Here is a 15,527-nt window from a genome sequence, read left to right on the forward strand (position 1 = left end):
TTCACCAAACTGTACAGCAAATGAGAAGTAATGGGTAGATTATTTGTCAGTTCTTAATAAAGAACTTCTTCTTCTTAGGATGTGAAAGCTCTGGCTACAATTCCTCTTCTGGGCTACACAGTGGATGACACTCCAAAAAGTGCTGACCTCCCCCACAGCTTCAAACTGACCCAGTCCAAGTCTGTGCACAGCTTTGCTGCAGACAATGAGGAACTGAAACAGAAGTGGCTAAAAGTTATCCATTTAGCTGTCAAAGGTGAGACACCAGAATGTCAAAATGAACTGCAAGTGAATTTAGAAGAGCAGCCTGAATCTTCTAAAATATCTGAATGCTGAAGCACAGGAACATATGGCATTTTTAAAAAATTTTAGTTGAAATTGTGGTTAACCTTTGTGTTAACCTTTCTTGGTTCAATCAAGGAAAAAAAAAAAAGAAAAAATAAAAAAAAAGAAACTTCTTACTACCATACACATATTGGCACTTTATGTTTGGGAAAGAATTCTGGTCTTTTTAGGGATCTTTTTCTTATATTTATGTTCTGTCAATAAAAGTGATGTACAGGTCCATTTCAGAGACTTTTTTAAAAAATGTGAATGCTATTAAAAATACTTACTAACTTTACTGTACTACTTGTTCATTGTAATGCAATTTTTTTTAAAATCCAGTTGCTCTTCAGTTAACATTTGCTACTTTCGTTAAGAATGCAAATATTTGAAGCTTCCTACTTACATGTTAGGACTCGCAACAGGATAAAAGATATACCTCCACATTGCCAAAATAGATCTGTATTTGAATATGCAGGGACAGTTTGGTTCAATGTATGTAGTTTATAGATTGATTTCCGCAGTTCTGTACATATGTTGTATTTACTTGTATCTTTTTAATTAAAGTAATGCAAATTGCTTTCACAGGTATATTGGATTTTAAGGTTTCGATTTATCAAGGAAACAATCTAATGATTTTCAATGTAGAAATAAATACTTAAAATATGAGAAAACTATATATAATGTATGTACAGTATTAAAAATGTACAATACTTGATTATTGCTTTGATTTCATGATACTGGGTTCTTGTTAGTGAATAATTTATTTTTTAAAAAGCATGTTTTCTATTTGAAATTAAACACAGTCCTAAATTGAAAAATACTGTGCAGTGATTTGTTTTAATAGCTGACACTTAATGATCTTGATATTTTTATGCATCAAAAAATTAGCCGTAATGTAAGTGGCATGCAATGGAGAAATGAGTTCCAGTTGTGTTTAAGCAAGTAGTCGCTTTTCTTCAGTGTCCTATCACTGTTAGCTTTTAAGAGTGCAGTAGTTTGTTGCTCAAATGCAGTATGTGGTTTGAGAAAAGCAACAGATTCTAGTAACCTTCTGGGAATGTGTATTTTTGCTATTATGGTTATTGGAGCAAAAGAACAATTTGAACTTAAGTTTTTTAATTTTTGTAGAAGATTAGGTATTGTAATGCTTATTTATGACAACAATCTTCAAGGATTCTTGTTTTAAAGTGGAGCCTGGTTTATAAGAAATTTGTGTGAAGTCTGAGCTTGCAAATCTGAAATTTTATGAACTAACATTATTTGTTTTCTGCTTCTGGGTATAAGGACTCACCAGCTTTACAATATTAAGCTCCTTATGAACTTCTATTTCTATTAGATTTTTTTATACATAGAGACAAATGACTTCCATAAAATAGTACTGTAATATCCTTGAGTGAAATATGGCAAAATCAGAGGTAGTGATTGACTATCAATTAAAATCATTGCTGTCTTTCCTTTTTGAAACCTTTTAAGGAAGGAAAATATGTAACTTCTACAATCAGCTTGTTATAAGAACATTCAAAAGTCTTATTTCTCAATAAATCTGCAATCTGTATTTTAATTCATGTCAAGCTGAAGAGCTCAGGTTCAATTTTGTTAGCAACATGACAGATTTAAATTGTTGGGTTATTATAATGAGTTTGCCAAGTAAACTATCCACTGAACTCCTACTCCTGCTTTACTCTTTCTGCAACATTATAGGGAAACAAAAAAAAACCCAACTCATTTTGCATTTAGCAAGGGACTCATACCTGTTTGTAGTGTCAAGCACACATGAGCATGCAGTGTCCATCATTCCTTCATAAGTATGTACCTTAATGTTAGTGGGATGGATTTTGTTCTCACCTGCACAGATCCAGGATCTACCATATCCTTTAGATTCCACAGCTTGACACCAGTGTTAATAATGATCAGTATGATCATTATGACATGATATGGTACTAACTCTCCAGCTGACTTGGTGCATGTCCATTCTGAATTCTCTTCCTTGGGTGCTCTCTGGGTCCAGATTGTTCTGGATATAACCCTAGTATTGCTTTTATCTGATGTGCATGCTCTTCTGAACTTGCAAATCTATAATTCTCTTTGAGATTTTAAGTTACTTCTGCTGGCAGCTGTGTTTACCTTTAGCAATGGGCAGCTCAAGCCTGGTTTGATTCATGATCATGGGAATGCCATCAGATTTTTGCCAAGGTAATATAAGATCTCCCTAGCTACTACATGTAATCTTACATGTACCTTGGCAAGGGATGGGGGAACATTCAGGTAAGCAAGCAGAACTCTTGGTGGCTATCCTTCCTTCACAGCCATCTCCCAAGAGTGGGTATCTTGTACAAGAGCCTCAAGTGCAATTGTGGGATATGGAGAGTTTTCTTCCTACATCCCAATGTATAAGAAGTTTCCCGTGGTCAAGGTGTTAAGTGCAGAGGCAGAAGTTGCTTTAAAGGAGTTCTCAGACAGGAAGGACTGAGCTATAGTGAAAATATGATGATATGACTGTAGCGTCAGTTAGGTTGGAAAAGCTCTCTAAGATCACCGAGCCCAACCATTGCCCAGCACTGCCAAGTCCGCCCCAAACCATGTCCCTAAGTGCCACATCTACACACCTTTTAAATATCTTCAGGGATGGCGACTCAACCCTTTCCCTAGGCAGCCTATTCCAATGCTTCCCCTCTGTTTTGGTGACAAAGTATTTTCTAAAATCCCATCTAAAACTCCCCTGGTGCAACTTGAGGCCATTTCATCTTGTGCTTATTGCTTGTTTCTTGGGAGAAGAGACCAATCCCCTCCTTGCCATCATCTCCTTGCAGGGAGCTGTAGAGAGTGATAAGGTCCCTCCTGAGCCTTCTTTTCTCCAGACTGAACACCCCCAGCTCCCTCAGCCACCTCTCACAGGACTCATGCTCCAGACCCTTCACCAGCTCTGTTGCCTTTCTCTGGGCCCGAACCAGCACTTCCATGTCCTTCTTATCCTGTCTTTCATGTCCCAGAACTGGACATGGCATTTGAGGCACAGCCTCGCCTGTGCCAAGTACAGGGGACAACCACTGCCCTGGTCCTGCTGGCCACACTGTTGGTGGCACAGGCTAGGACACCCTTGGCCTTCTTGCCCACCTGGGCACACGCTGGCTCTTGTTCAGCTGCTGCCAAACCAGCACTCCCAAGTCCTTTTCCACCAGGCAGCTTTCCAGCCTTTAAGCTTGTAGTGCTGCAGGGGTTGTTGTCACCCAGGTGCAGGACCCAGCACTCAGCCTTGTTGAACCTCTCTGAGCTGGCTTGACCCATGGATCCAGCCTCTGGGTCTCACTGCAGAGCCTTCCTGCCCTCCAGCAGGTCAGCATCCTACCAGCTTGGTGCTGTGTAGTACATTCTGTTTCCTCCTGCAAATCTCATTCTAAGCCAGGCAGGAAGCCCCATTCCAGTTAAATGGTTAGAAGTAGCAGTTTCTGTGCTGCCTCATTGTTAGAGTGGTATTGAGCACTTGAAGCTACTTGAATGGCAGCATCTCCCAGATGAAGCCCAGCATTTAGGCACAAGCAGTTTGAAATGGGAGTTTTTTGTTTGGACGTTAGCCTCATGCTTGCTTATGGCCATTAAATTTTATACAGCACAGGATATTTTATTTACCCTAGTGAAACCTGTTTCATGTTCTCATAATCAATTGCTTGGTCAGAATTGTTCTCTTCTGAGTCAGAATGCCTTGGCACTCAAATGCATGGTTCTGTGTGTATTTTGTGGGAAAAGTGTGTATTACCAATGTTAAAGGACATCAGAAGATGGAGAAACTCTAAATTTAACCAACCTGTTGTCTTCATTCTCCACAGACAAGCCCTCATAACAACAACATCCCAAACTTACACTTCAAATTGTAAATTATGACTGCAGAGGAACAAAGTTGTAGCTGCTGTGGTTTAAGAATTATGATGAAAGCAGTGAAATTAAAACCATCATTCTAACAAGGTAGAAGCTGTTCCCATTTGAAATAAATTCTTAAATTCTTCAAGGAAAAGAAAAAGGCATTAAGTGTGCGAGCATAAAGCTCTGTGTGTAAGGAATAAACTGTAACTAAGCATTCATTCATAATGCATGAATGCATGTGAATGGCTCTGCTGCATTATTTAAGTTTTGCAACTCTTGTGTTCAAGCAATGCTTGTTTCTCACTTTAAAAGTGATCACTCTTCTGTGCGATTTAAAGCAGATCAAAAGTTATTTTAGTGGTTTTATCTGTGTTCAACCAGAACAAGACGAAAATTTATCATTCATATTTTTGGATCATAGCAATATATTTTTTGAAATTACTTATTTTTCCCCCTACCATGGGAATAGTGTATCATGATATCTGCATGTCTGCACCATTCCTCCAGACCCTCTAAAAATTCTTTTTTGCTATCAGGTACTTCTGCTTGGTTGAAGAGCTGCTATAAAACCTGTATTCTGTAGTATTTTCAAATCCCTTTATGATGAGGAGTTTTGTTTATTTCTAAGTGTATTTAACTTATATGTGCAAAATAGATATTGAGAGTACAAAACATGCTCTTTGGAATAGAATATTAAACCACTTTAATTGCATGTATATATAGTAGCATCTTTTTATGCAAAAACATCTCAAAGTGCTTTATAAATCTCCTCAAAGATTCTAACGCAAGAAGATTTTTATTGCTTATGTTTTTAAGTTATGGATGAAGGCAAGGCACTGATTAAATATAGAGTAAATACACTACCACCTAAGTAAAATTTAGGTGAGATTATAGAATCCTCCACAGACTTCCAAGTGGAGTCAGAAGGAAAAAGAATATACTAAAACAAGTGGGAAAGATGTGGAAACACTTGACAAGTTGTTTGGGTTCCTCACCACATAGCTAGTATAAAAAATCATCAGCTTTTCATTTCAAGGAAAGATTAAATAAAATTAAGAGAAGGTAGTTATTTCTTATACTGAAGGAAAGACTTTCTGGAAAGAAAGAAACATTCCACTTAAAAATAATCCTAAGCAATAACAAAAGGTCTTTCTCCATATAGCTGGTATAAGCTAGCATGGGCCTACTGGAGCTATTATACCTTCAGTGTTTTAAATTCACATAGAAACTGCCTTACATTATATAAGAACAATTCTGGAAGATGAAACTTCTACCTGTTAGGGAGCTGCTGAGACACCAGGTCTCACCTAGGCTCACAGAGCTCAGGTGAACTTCAGGTGGAGGTAATGGATGTAGGGCTGGATGTAAATGACTGGAAATATATATCCAAAAGTAAATGACTGGAGAGAAGTAATTTTGTGGCAGAACTCACTACCCTTAAGGTAAATCCATTGGTGAAATGGGCATCATTCTTAGTCTCTGTGGTGTGCTGTTATTTGAAATCTGAAATTAAATACATGGGGTAAATGCTTTTTGCTCTCGTCTGTAGCCCTGTTGGTGTGAGGAATTTATCTAGCTGGTTCTGACCCATAGGACTGTATTCTGTTCCTCAGATAGGAGTTGTAATCTGCTAGTCAGATTGTTTCCTAAATCCTTTTCCTTTAACAGATGATAACATTAATTTAATGATGACATATGTGTGTGTATATACACATATGCACATGTATGTGTGTGTATATGTATATATGTGTATTTATATATTTGAGACTATTATTCAGATTACTTGTTTTCAAGCAGTATTTTACAATCAAAAAAAAAAATACACTGTGCTGCATTCAAAATAGAATGTATAATGACTGTGTTAAGTGTGCTTTCCAGAAAAATATGGAGGTAGATCTGCTATTGTGGCATGTTTACTATTTCAGCCTATAAAAATAAACACAGAAGCTCCCACAAACATGCTAATTCCAGTGAGGCATTTCAATCAGCTTCCTTTGAAACCTTGTGATTAAATTTCTTCTCAGAATAAACTATGGCATTTTGTTTCACCCCTTCCTCTTGTTAGCACAGGTGAATGTAGAACATGCTTTTTTTCCTCAAAATCCTCAAGCAGACTTCTTTGAATAAAACATGTTCAGCCACTGCATAACACCAACCTAGTTCTGTTTATAGTTCATCCTCGTAGATTCATTAAGTATTTATGGTGGAAACATGCAGAAAAGAGGGAACTATATCAAAACATTTTTGCATCTATGTGCCCTGGTATTTTTAAGCCAAATTTGTTGTATGAAGAGATCAGTTTGCAATAGAAATACTATTTTTTTCTGTCGGTGTATTTTCTATTCTGCAGCCTTTAAGGCAGATTAATACAGTAATTTTAGTGGGAGCTGTATCAGCTGTAATGTTTGACATCAGAATTACAGGCTATACATGTTCATTTTCCTTCATTATGGAAGCATTTCTGATTTTAATTGCAAAAATTTTTTCTTGAAAAAAAAATAATTGGAAGAATTGTAAATTTGTTTTGGTTTTGCAATAAAGTAACTAATATTAAAAAGGTGAAATACAAATGCCATTGTAAGTTGTGCAAATGTAAGTCGTCATTTTTATGGTTAAGAAATATATGAATGTAAAAAAGTTGAAGATACTGTACATTTTTTTCTGTAATATATGTATATTTGATCCTAAGGTGGGTGGAGAATTGTAAAAATGAAGCACTTTAATTCATGTTGAGTACTTAAAAAGAACAGAAATTTGTATCCTGTAAAATAAAAGCATCATTAAATAAGTATTGCTGGTTGACTCTGGTTTTTTTTTGTCCACTTACCCATTTTGCTAATAAAATCTTCAAGCTGTATTTCTTGTTATGTGTGATGGTGGGGACCAGTTTTGGAACACTGGTATCTAATTTGCTGAAGTGCTGGTTACTCACAAGTACTGCTAAGTTGGTGAAAGATTTATTCTGAGTTTGTAAAGGGTGTATTTAATGCTGTGACATCCTAGGTGGGAAAGATAAATGACATCTGCACAGTTTGGTCCAGATTTCTGTAATGGGAATGTGCCCAGGATGTTGTATGAGTGCTTTGTGGATTTCTGTACCTCCATCCCTGTAGAAAAGTGCAGAAATAAAGGAAATTGTTCAGCAGAGCCCCAAATCTTTCTTAGTATTACTCAATACTAAACAATCAGCATGATCTCATGCACTGAACTAAAGTGGTGCTGAAAAGCAAAAAATGATGAGGTAATTAGCTGGATGTGTCCTTTAACAGTCCAAAACTGGTTGCAGTTGCCTCTGATTTCCATCATCGGCACACATTTAACCTGTTTTGAGTGTATCTGATTTATTCTTGGTATTCTTCTGCAGGTGAGCACAGTGTTGCAGAAAACACAGAAACACAAAACAGAGGAAAAGTTACCGTAGTACTTGGTAGTTCCTGATGGAAAGAATTGAGTACAAGAATTTTTCTTTCATTTCTACATCTTCTTCTCTTTGCACACACCGTAAACAAATCAGTTTTTGAAATAAGCACTGATTAACCACAGAAACTAATGCTTCCCCTTCTGTTTATCTAACTTACTGATTTTTCTGATTTTTTTTGTACTGTACTCTGTTCCAAACCTCATTTAGCCCATTAAGCACAATGCAATGTCTTTTGCATGGAGACAAAAACAATAGCATTTACCCTATAAATGTGCTTTAATAACAGAACACAATTGTAAAACTCAAACTACAGGAAATGTGGCACCACAGGTCCTACTTAATTCCTTTAAATCAGCAGGGTTAATAAGCACTGGTATTTCTATGTGGCAGCAAATTGTCCAGAGCCCATCAAGTTGGTGAGGAAGTGCTAGGCGTTGCTCCTCTGGCTTTCCTGAAGAGCCTGACTAACAGTGCCTCATTACCACAGAATTGTTCTTGACATTGCATGAACTTCCTGACATGAGAGAAGTGGCACACCAGCCTTTGGTAAACACAGTATTGGGAGTTGGTTTGCTCTAAATAAATTGCTCTGGAGGGTCCTGCGGTGTCTCGAATGGACAAGCAGAGGGATCCTTATGATTGTGACCATTTTGCTTGGGAGCTGCTCACCCCCTGCCTTCTTGGCCCTGTGCACCAGGCAGCCATGGCAATATTCAGCCTCACCAGACCCAGTTCTTGTGTTTAGTTCCTTGAGGAACACCATGTCTGTGTTGCATGGTGCTGTTTCTGTCTCAAAAGCACAATGCTCTGGTGCCATGAGGGCAGCCTGCCCTAGAGCTGACATGGCTTCCAACCATCATGATCTTACTAAGAAAATTCATTAAGACTTTCAACTGCCAAATTTCAATTTTTTTTTTGTTTGCTAAATGAAGGAAATTACTGCTGTCAGAAGCATTTCCTTATGGAATAAATCCTTAACTGGGAATCTAGGGTAAGATGAATTTCCAGATCCCAAAACAACTTCATACTAATTTTACTGAATACTACCTTATTTAACTTAGAGATTCCAAAGGTTTCTGGATTTGATGTATGTATTTGTAACATTAAAATAATATATGGCTGAAGAAATGGAGATTATCCTGGGAGCAGAATCTGGGATTATTCTCTTTTTGGCCACTAGTAGCCTCATGGTCTCTGCTGCCTCTTCCTACTCCTGTCTGGGAGCCAGGCAGTGGCAGCACTCTTGTGTGGAGAACATGGAAATTAACTTTCTCTTGGGTTCACTGGACACTGAACTTGTACCTCTGACTCTGTGAGCTTGTGTTTGGAAACAAGGCTGGAGGTTTGTGCTCTCTTTTGAACGTTTTAACATCGTATGCGTGACTCACTTTTCCAAATTCTAGGTAAGGGGAAATTCCTGCTTTGAGGAAATGGTTTTAGACTCCGACTGCTACTGAACAGCGAAGCCTTCTCTCAGTGTGATTAAATAATGGGCCTGCAATGGAAGAAGACAGGATTTCATTGTAGTTCTGTTTTGATGTACTGCCTGGCATGTAGAACCACCTGCATTGCCTCTTTTGTCTTACTTGAACATTCCTTGCAAAGTAAATCCAAATATCACAGCCCGAGGTTCTGGGACACAGCATTTGTAAAAGGTCTGCCACCTTATCTATGTTGAATTTTAGAAGTTGATCTCAGACTAGCACTAAGTTGCCCTATGAACTGAATGCCCTTCAGTTGTTGAAGTGCATCCCACAGTTGTGTTTCCCATGGAAAGACCTGCATCCCTACGCCTCAAGATGAATCTGGAGTGCAAAGCAAAGCAGGGCAGGTGAGACATGAAGTGTCTGCTATCATTACTCTGACAAGCAGGGTGTGATGTTGTAAATCCCATATGCTCAATTGTTACCTTGCCAACTTAAAATTGCGCCAATCATAAGCAGTGTGCACAAGAAAATGTGTATCACAAGAATAAGAAATGCTCCTCTTGGCATACTATTTTACCTTAAAAAGACTACAGGAGATGGTCTTCTTTAACTACTAGATCCAGAAGTAGAAGATACAAGCACAATTCCTCCTGAATACCAACAAGTTTTGGTTGAGGTAAGGTTTGGTTGGGATAAGATTTTTTATTTTCTGCTTATGTTGCCTTGGTTGAATGCTAAGTGTGCATTTTGTTTAGCAATAAAAGTTACTCACCTGATAGCAGACAGGAGGTTATTGCTTTTATTCCCAAAACCTTGGTCCTTTAACACAGGGAGTCTTCACCTGAAAATTGAAGTGCAAACCACTGGGATGGTGAAAATCTTTTACTGAAGCAACTGTTTCATTATTGTGTTTGTTATTTCAAGTGACCACCCCAGTTGCAGCAAAGAGGGAGCACTGCTGTACAAGAATCCACAAGGATACAGATTTTACTTTCATCTCCAACCTAAGTTTTTATCTCTATTGGCCCTGTAAGAAAAGCTGATGTCTTCCAAACACCAAAGTGCTTGGGCTTTGTTACTGATTTATGAGGTTCGACTGCTGTGCTTGCCTTGTGGCTCTTGACCTCTGCTCTCCCCTTAACTTGAAACATGCTTTCAGTTTCACAAACAAGTTTTACCAGAAGTAGTCTGACACCCCAAATAGTCAGTGGATTTTCATAAATAACTTCCCAGTGTTCAGATTAAGAAAATATAAGGAACTCTCAGTTTTTTAGTTCATATTGTCCAGCAAAGTTGCATCCCTGCCCCAGGATAAGTTTGTTTTGTCAGAGACTGGGTGTCAGCACAGGTAACATGTTCCTCACACTCAGGAATTCCTATCAGCACTGCGATTTCTTATAGCCAGCCAAAGCACGTAGGAGAGCTTGCTTTGCCAACTCAGCAGAATTCCTGAAATATGGATTTCAAACCTCTGACTTCTGTTGACCCTGGAAAAGAAAAAAAAAAAGAGCAAGATTTAGAATCTCTCAGCCTGGGAAATCTGTGTAGAGCAGCCAAACAAAGGGTCATTCTGTCAAGGGACTTCAGGAATTTATTTATCTGATCTTCTAATGGTGCCTGGTGTAAGAAACTGTTACAGTTACATCTGTGACAAGGTTGCTCTGGAGAATACAGAAACACCATTCATTCACTTTGACTTCACATAAAATCTGATCTCTGCCAGACCCATGTAATTGCTGTGCTGCATGGGTCCAAAAGGTGACATTAGTAAGAAATAATTTATACAAGTATTTTGCTAAATGGTGTTTTTGCAGCATAAAGCAGTATGAATGTCTGAGGCACAAATGGTACGTTACATACTTAATATATTTCAGTAATAATTCTCTAGACAAAAGAGGATGTCAGGAAAAATGCTTTGCTGAGGTGCTAGTTTGTGGTTTCCTTGTCTGGCAAAAATGAACTAAATGGCAAATGACTTGTCCATTGCTGTCAGTATGCCAATTAAAAAGACTCAGCTGTCTAAGAAAAATGGAAGTAAATGATGATGCAAAACTAAAAAGAAATTCATATCATGGAGAAGAAAGTCTGGAAATGTTCTCCTGATGCCAAACATAAAACCAAGGAGGCTTATGTGGAAATTAGAAGATAAGAAATACAAAATTCATATAAAATTGAATTTTTGCATTATATATAATTAGATAATGAAATTTGCCACCAGAGGATGTCATTGGAGCCAAGAATTTAGTGTGATGGGACAGAAAACCCTATTATATGTTAAATAAAGCAATCTAGTTTGCAGTAACTTGGAAGAAATATTGAACTGTCTACTTCAGATCTTGCAGCAATATCAAAATAATTTAACATACAGTTTTGGAATGATCTTATTACTGCATTTTTATATTTTCCCCAGAGGGCTAAAGCTGGAAGGTCTTAGACGAGGTCCAGAAGTAGATTGATATCAGGTCACATTTGGTGTGGCAGTTCCTGTGTCCTCATGTCAATTAACTTCAATAACCAGTCTGAGTACTATTGCCTATATCAGATCTTTGAGTTTCTTGCTCAGTAAGTCAGCCATGGAACTTTAGAGTTAAAGCTCTAGACAACCATTGCTTGTTAAAATATTTATTGCTTTGGCACAGTCCTCAGAAGGGCTGAGGTAAGTGTTGGTGCAGGCCATGAAACTTCATAGCAGAGGTATTTCTGGCTCTTACTTTTTAGCCAGAAATGTAAAATGTGTTAAACGTAGCATTCTGATGCTTCTGAGCTTTATATCTTCTTTAGTACTTCCTTCTTGCATTTCTTCCTTAATTCACTTCCTCTGTCTTCACTGTGCTTCTCCATTGGTGCATCCAGCCCTTGACAGGCTTCTCAACATCTCTGCTGGGCACGCTGGCTTGTCTCAGCTTGGTTCAGCAACTGATATTTCCTCTGTGTGCTCCTTGAAATACTACACCGATAAAATTCTAAGAATAGCCATAGTGGGACAGGCTAATGTGTGAGCACACACTGCTTCTGCATGCTGCTCCCCCAGCTCCCAAACACTGCCTGCTCAGAAACAGCCCCAGCTAGATTTGATCCCTACAGGGCTGCTTTTATACATGCAATGCATTTCTCCTTCAACTAATCCATGCAACGTCTGCACCAATTTAAAGTTTTACTGTCTACAGCATCCTTTGGCAAGGGGCTCAAAAGGTCACCAAAGCACCCGTAAGGGGCTACTGTGTTTTATTCTGAGCTGGCTCTTACTTTTATTAGATGTTCCCAAAATCTCTCTACTGGAAGGGCGAGTAAAGAAGCCTGATTCTCTTTCACCCACTCCAGGTTGCTAATGATTATACAGACCTTTGGTCCTTGCTACCTTGTGCCATTTTTTCCTGTAGTGAAAGGCTCCTGGTTTTCTTAGTTGGTCTTGATATAGAAGCTGTTCCACACCTTTCATCATCCTTGTTGCTCCTCTGTGACTCTCTTCCAGTTTTACGTTCTTGCTGAGATGTCCCACTTCTGGTCTAAATTAAGACATAAACCAGGTTTCACTTTCTCCATTTCACAGGGGTGTCCATGAGGTCATATGGCGAAAGAAGTGGTAGGAGAAAAGAGATTTGCATAGAGAAATAAGCTGGTGTTTTCCACTTCAATGGGAGTCAGCAGCTTCTTGTCCTGTGCAACTGGGATGCTTTTTTACTTTTATTTCCTTTCTTCTTTTCTTTTCTCTTCCTTTCCTTCCTTCTTTTCCTTCCAGAGACTCAAGGAAGGAGAGGGGATCAGTGTTGACAGGGAACAGCTAACCTTTTAAAAGGATTATTTGCTGTGTCAGGGAAACACTTCTTTTTGTCTGGGAAGCTGGAGAGGTGGATGCCAAATGCATTTTTGGTATTAATGATCTGTGGGAGCCATCAGATGTGGGATGCTGAGAGCTAATGAGTGAAATCACTGGATAATGTTTGTAGGACAGGAACCCCTCACCAGTCATTCAGGACCTTCTTCCCCAAATTTTACAAGCATTAACTGCTTCTGTCTGTGCTGAATACACTGAATTTTTGAATGTTTCCATTTGTTTAGCCATCTTTATGCTTTTATCGCAAAATATTATCCTTTTGACAAACAGCGTGAAATTCCATGTCCAAGACTGAGAAACTTTGTTGAAAAGATGTACAATAAGAACACACATCCTTGTTCCTTCCGTAGACATTTGAGTGTTCCAAGATGTGAAGACTGCAAAAGACTAATTTGTATAGAAAACAAAAATACTGTTTTTAAAAATACTTTTAAACAGCTCTGTCCCAGTTATCTTTTCCTAGGTGTAAATACTGAGAGTTAAAACAGTATTGACATGTTTGCCTTCAGTAGTCTCCCCATCAGTATCTATTCGGTGCTGTAGCCACGACATTTATGAGCCCCCTTGAATTAGCATGAAATTTCCTAGCATGCCAAAACCAAATCCTCTATGGACTCCAGAAAAATATCTAGCAAAATATCTAGCAAGCTATATCATGAGTTTTTGGGTTTTTTTTTGTTTTAGTTGGGGTTGTTGGAAGAAAAAAATGTCTTTACTGATATAGTAATTCTGTAGATGGTTATTTTATGCAATTAGTTGTTATATAGAACAAGAATAAGAATTCTAATGGCATCCAAAACTTGAAACTTTCAGAAGCCTTTTTACTCTGTTGGTTACAAGAAAGAACAAAGTCCAAATTAACTCTGTACCAGCATATTCATAATTTATCTCTCAGAAAATGCACTCAGAGGAAAGACATTTGAAGATGAGATGGCTTATTTGTTGTGATCTCGCATCACAAGTCATCCTCTGGTTTCATTCTCTTTTTAATACACTGCTGAGTATTAGATCTGACACAGTTTCCCACTTCCTAAGACACCTCACCTATTATTACACATCTAAGTTGCAGAATTTCAGATGATTGTCCAAGAGCCTCACAGCCAAACAAAAAACATCCCCAAGAAAGCAAACAGAATAAAAATATAGCTGTTCCACGTGTGTCCATATGTGAACAGAAACGGAAGAATATTCCTTCCACTGTGCACTTCATAGGAGCAGATCTCCAGCTCTGTTCTTTCCCAGAAATGACCTCCATTATGGAAGAACGTCACACAAAGAGTGAGTGGGCATTGGAATGGGCTGCGGTCACCATCCCTGGAAGTGTTTAAGGAAGGACTGGGGGTGGCACTCAGTCTAGTTGATATGCGGGTGTGCAATCACAGGCTGGACACAAGTATCCCAGAGATCTTTTACAGCCTCCCTGTTTCTGTGATTCCGTGTAACAAAACGTGGCAGTGCCGTGTGACACAACACCACAGCGACCGCGCTACGCCCTCGCCCCCGGCGCTGTCCGAGCAGGGCGCGGCCCCTCAGCCCCACGGCCTACAACTCCCATGGTGCCCGGCGGCGGGGCCGGTGCGCGCGGCGGGCGCGCAGAGGCTGCCGGGGGCCGGGCCGTGCNTCCGCTGCCTCAGCCCCGGCGGCGCTGGGAGCGCCCCGTGAGCCTCCCGCCCGCCCCGGGCGCTTCTGCGGAGCGGCTCCAGCGGCCGGGGGCTCCGCAGGGCTGCGGGGAGGCCCGGTGCCCCCGTACCCCGTGGCTCCGGCCCGCACCGCGCGGGTGCGGTGGCACCGGGGGCCGGGGAGCGGCAGCCCCGGTGCGTCAGCGTGAGCGCCATCGCCGCTCTGTTCGCCGCTTCCCTTCTTCGGCAGCGGCAGGAGGGATGTGGTAGCGGCAAGGCATCTTGCATGGTTGTCCTTTCCCCCGAGTTCTGGTGCCGTTTGGACTCTCTGTCTTAGCTGGCGATGGGGAGTGAAGGTGAGAGGCGAGGCCGGCGACTGTTGGCCGCAGCAGTTGCAACACGTGCGGGTGAGCCCGGTAATGCTGCTGGGCTCGAAGATAGCTCAGAGCCTCTCCTATCGCTTCGAATGGGATGCTGCTCTTCAGCAGAACTTTTGGCAGCTCAACATGCCTGACCAGAACTGCAGCTGTCACAAGGGAGTAGAAGATGAAGCTAAGACTTGAAGCTAATGGATCTCTCATTTTGCTTCTGTGAAATTGAAATATGTATTGAATGTGCTGTGGTCCTTGACAGTAGCTTGCTCACCAGAGACTTCAATACCAAGTATTCTGTACTCAGGATTTTTACTGATAACTTAAAACACCAGCTCTTTGTGTCAATGCAGTGGCATTTTCTCTGTAAGATTAAAAAAATAGTTTTCCAGTTTCGATATATTTTTATGAAATATATTGAAGTGGCATTTTTTAAAAATACTTTTAAACAGCTCTGTCCCAGTTATCTTTTCCTAGGTGTAAATACTGAGAGTTAAAACAGTATTGACATGTTTGCCTTCAGTAGTCTCCCCATCAGTATCTATTCAGTGCTGTAGCCACGACATTTATGAGCCCCCTTGAATTAGCATGAAATTTCCTAGCATGCCAAAACCAAATCCTCTATGGACTCCAGAAAAATATCTAGCAAGCTGTATCTTGGGGGGTTTT

The 15,527-nt window shown here is 39.8% G+C and overlaps 2 protein-coding genes across 5 annotated transcripts in view; both read left to right on the forward strand.

The window, feature by feature from the left end:
* The window catches only part of FGD4 (FYVE, RhoGEF and PH domain containing 4), a 105,922-nt gene extending 98,946 nt beyond the window's left edge, over positions 1-6,976 (forward strand). For all 3 annotated transcript variants that reach the window (XM_039707902.1, XM_039707903.1, XM_039707905.1), the window contains exon 17: positions 79-6,976. In XM_039707902.1, coding sequence (XP_039563836.1) covers positions 79-336 — 258 coding nt within the window. In that variant the 3' untranslated portion in view covers positions 337-6,976. The remainder of the gene's footprint in view (positions 1-78) is intronic.
* A 7,845-nt stretch (positions 6,977-14,821) lies between these two features.
* Positions 14,822-15,527, forward strand: part of DNM1L (dynamin 1 like) — a 35,104-nt gene continuing 34,398 nt past the window's right edge. For both annotated transcript variants that reach the window (XM_039707858.1, XM_039707859.1), the window contains exon 1: positions 14,822-14,843. The gene's annotated coding sequence lies outside the window, so the exon portion shown is untranslated. The remainder of the gene's footprint in view (positions 14,844-15,527) is intronic.

The sequence above is a fragment of the Passer montanus genome, unplaced genomic scaffold, assembly GCF_014805655.1.
Source record: "Passer montanus isolate IOZ18808 unplaced genomic scaffold, ASM1480565v1 scaffold20, whole genome shotgun sequence".
NCBI lineage: Eukaryota > Metazoa > Chordata > Aves > Passeriformes > Passeridae > Passer > Passer montanus.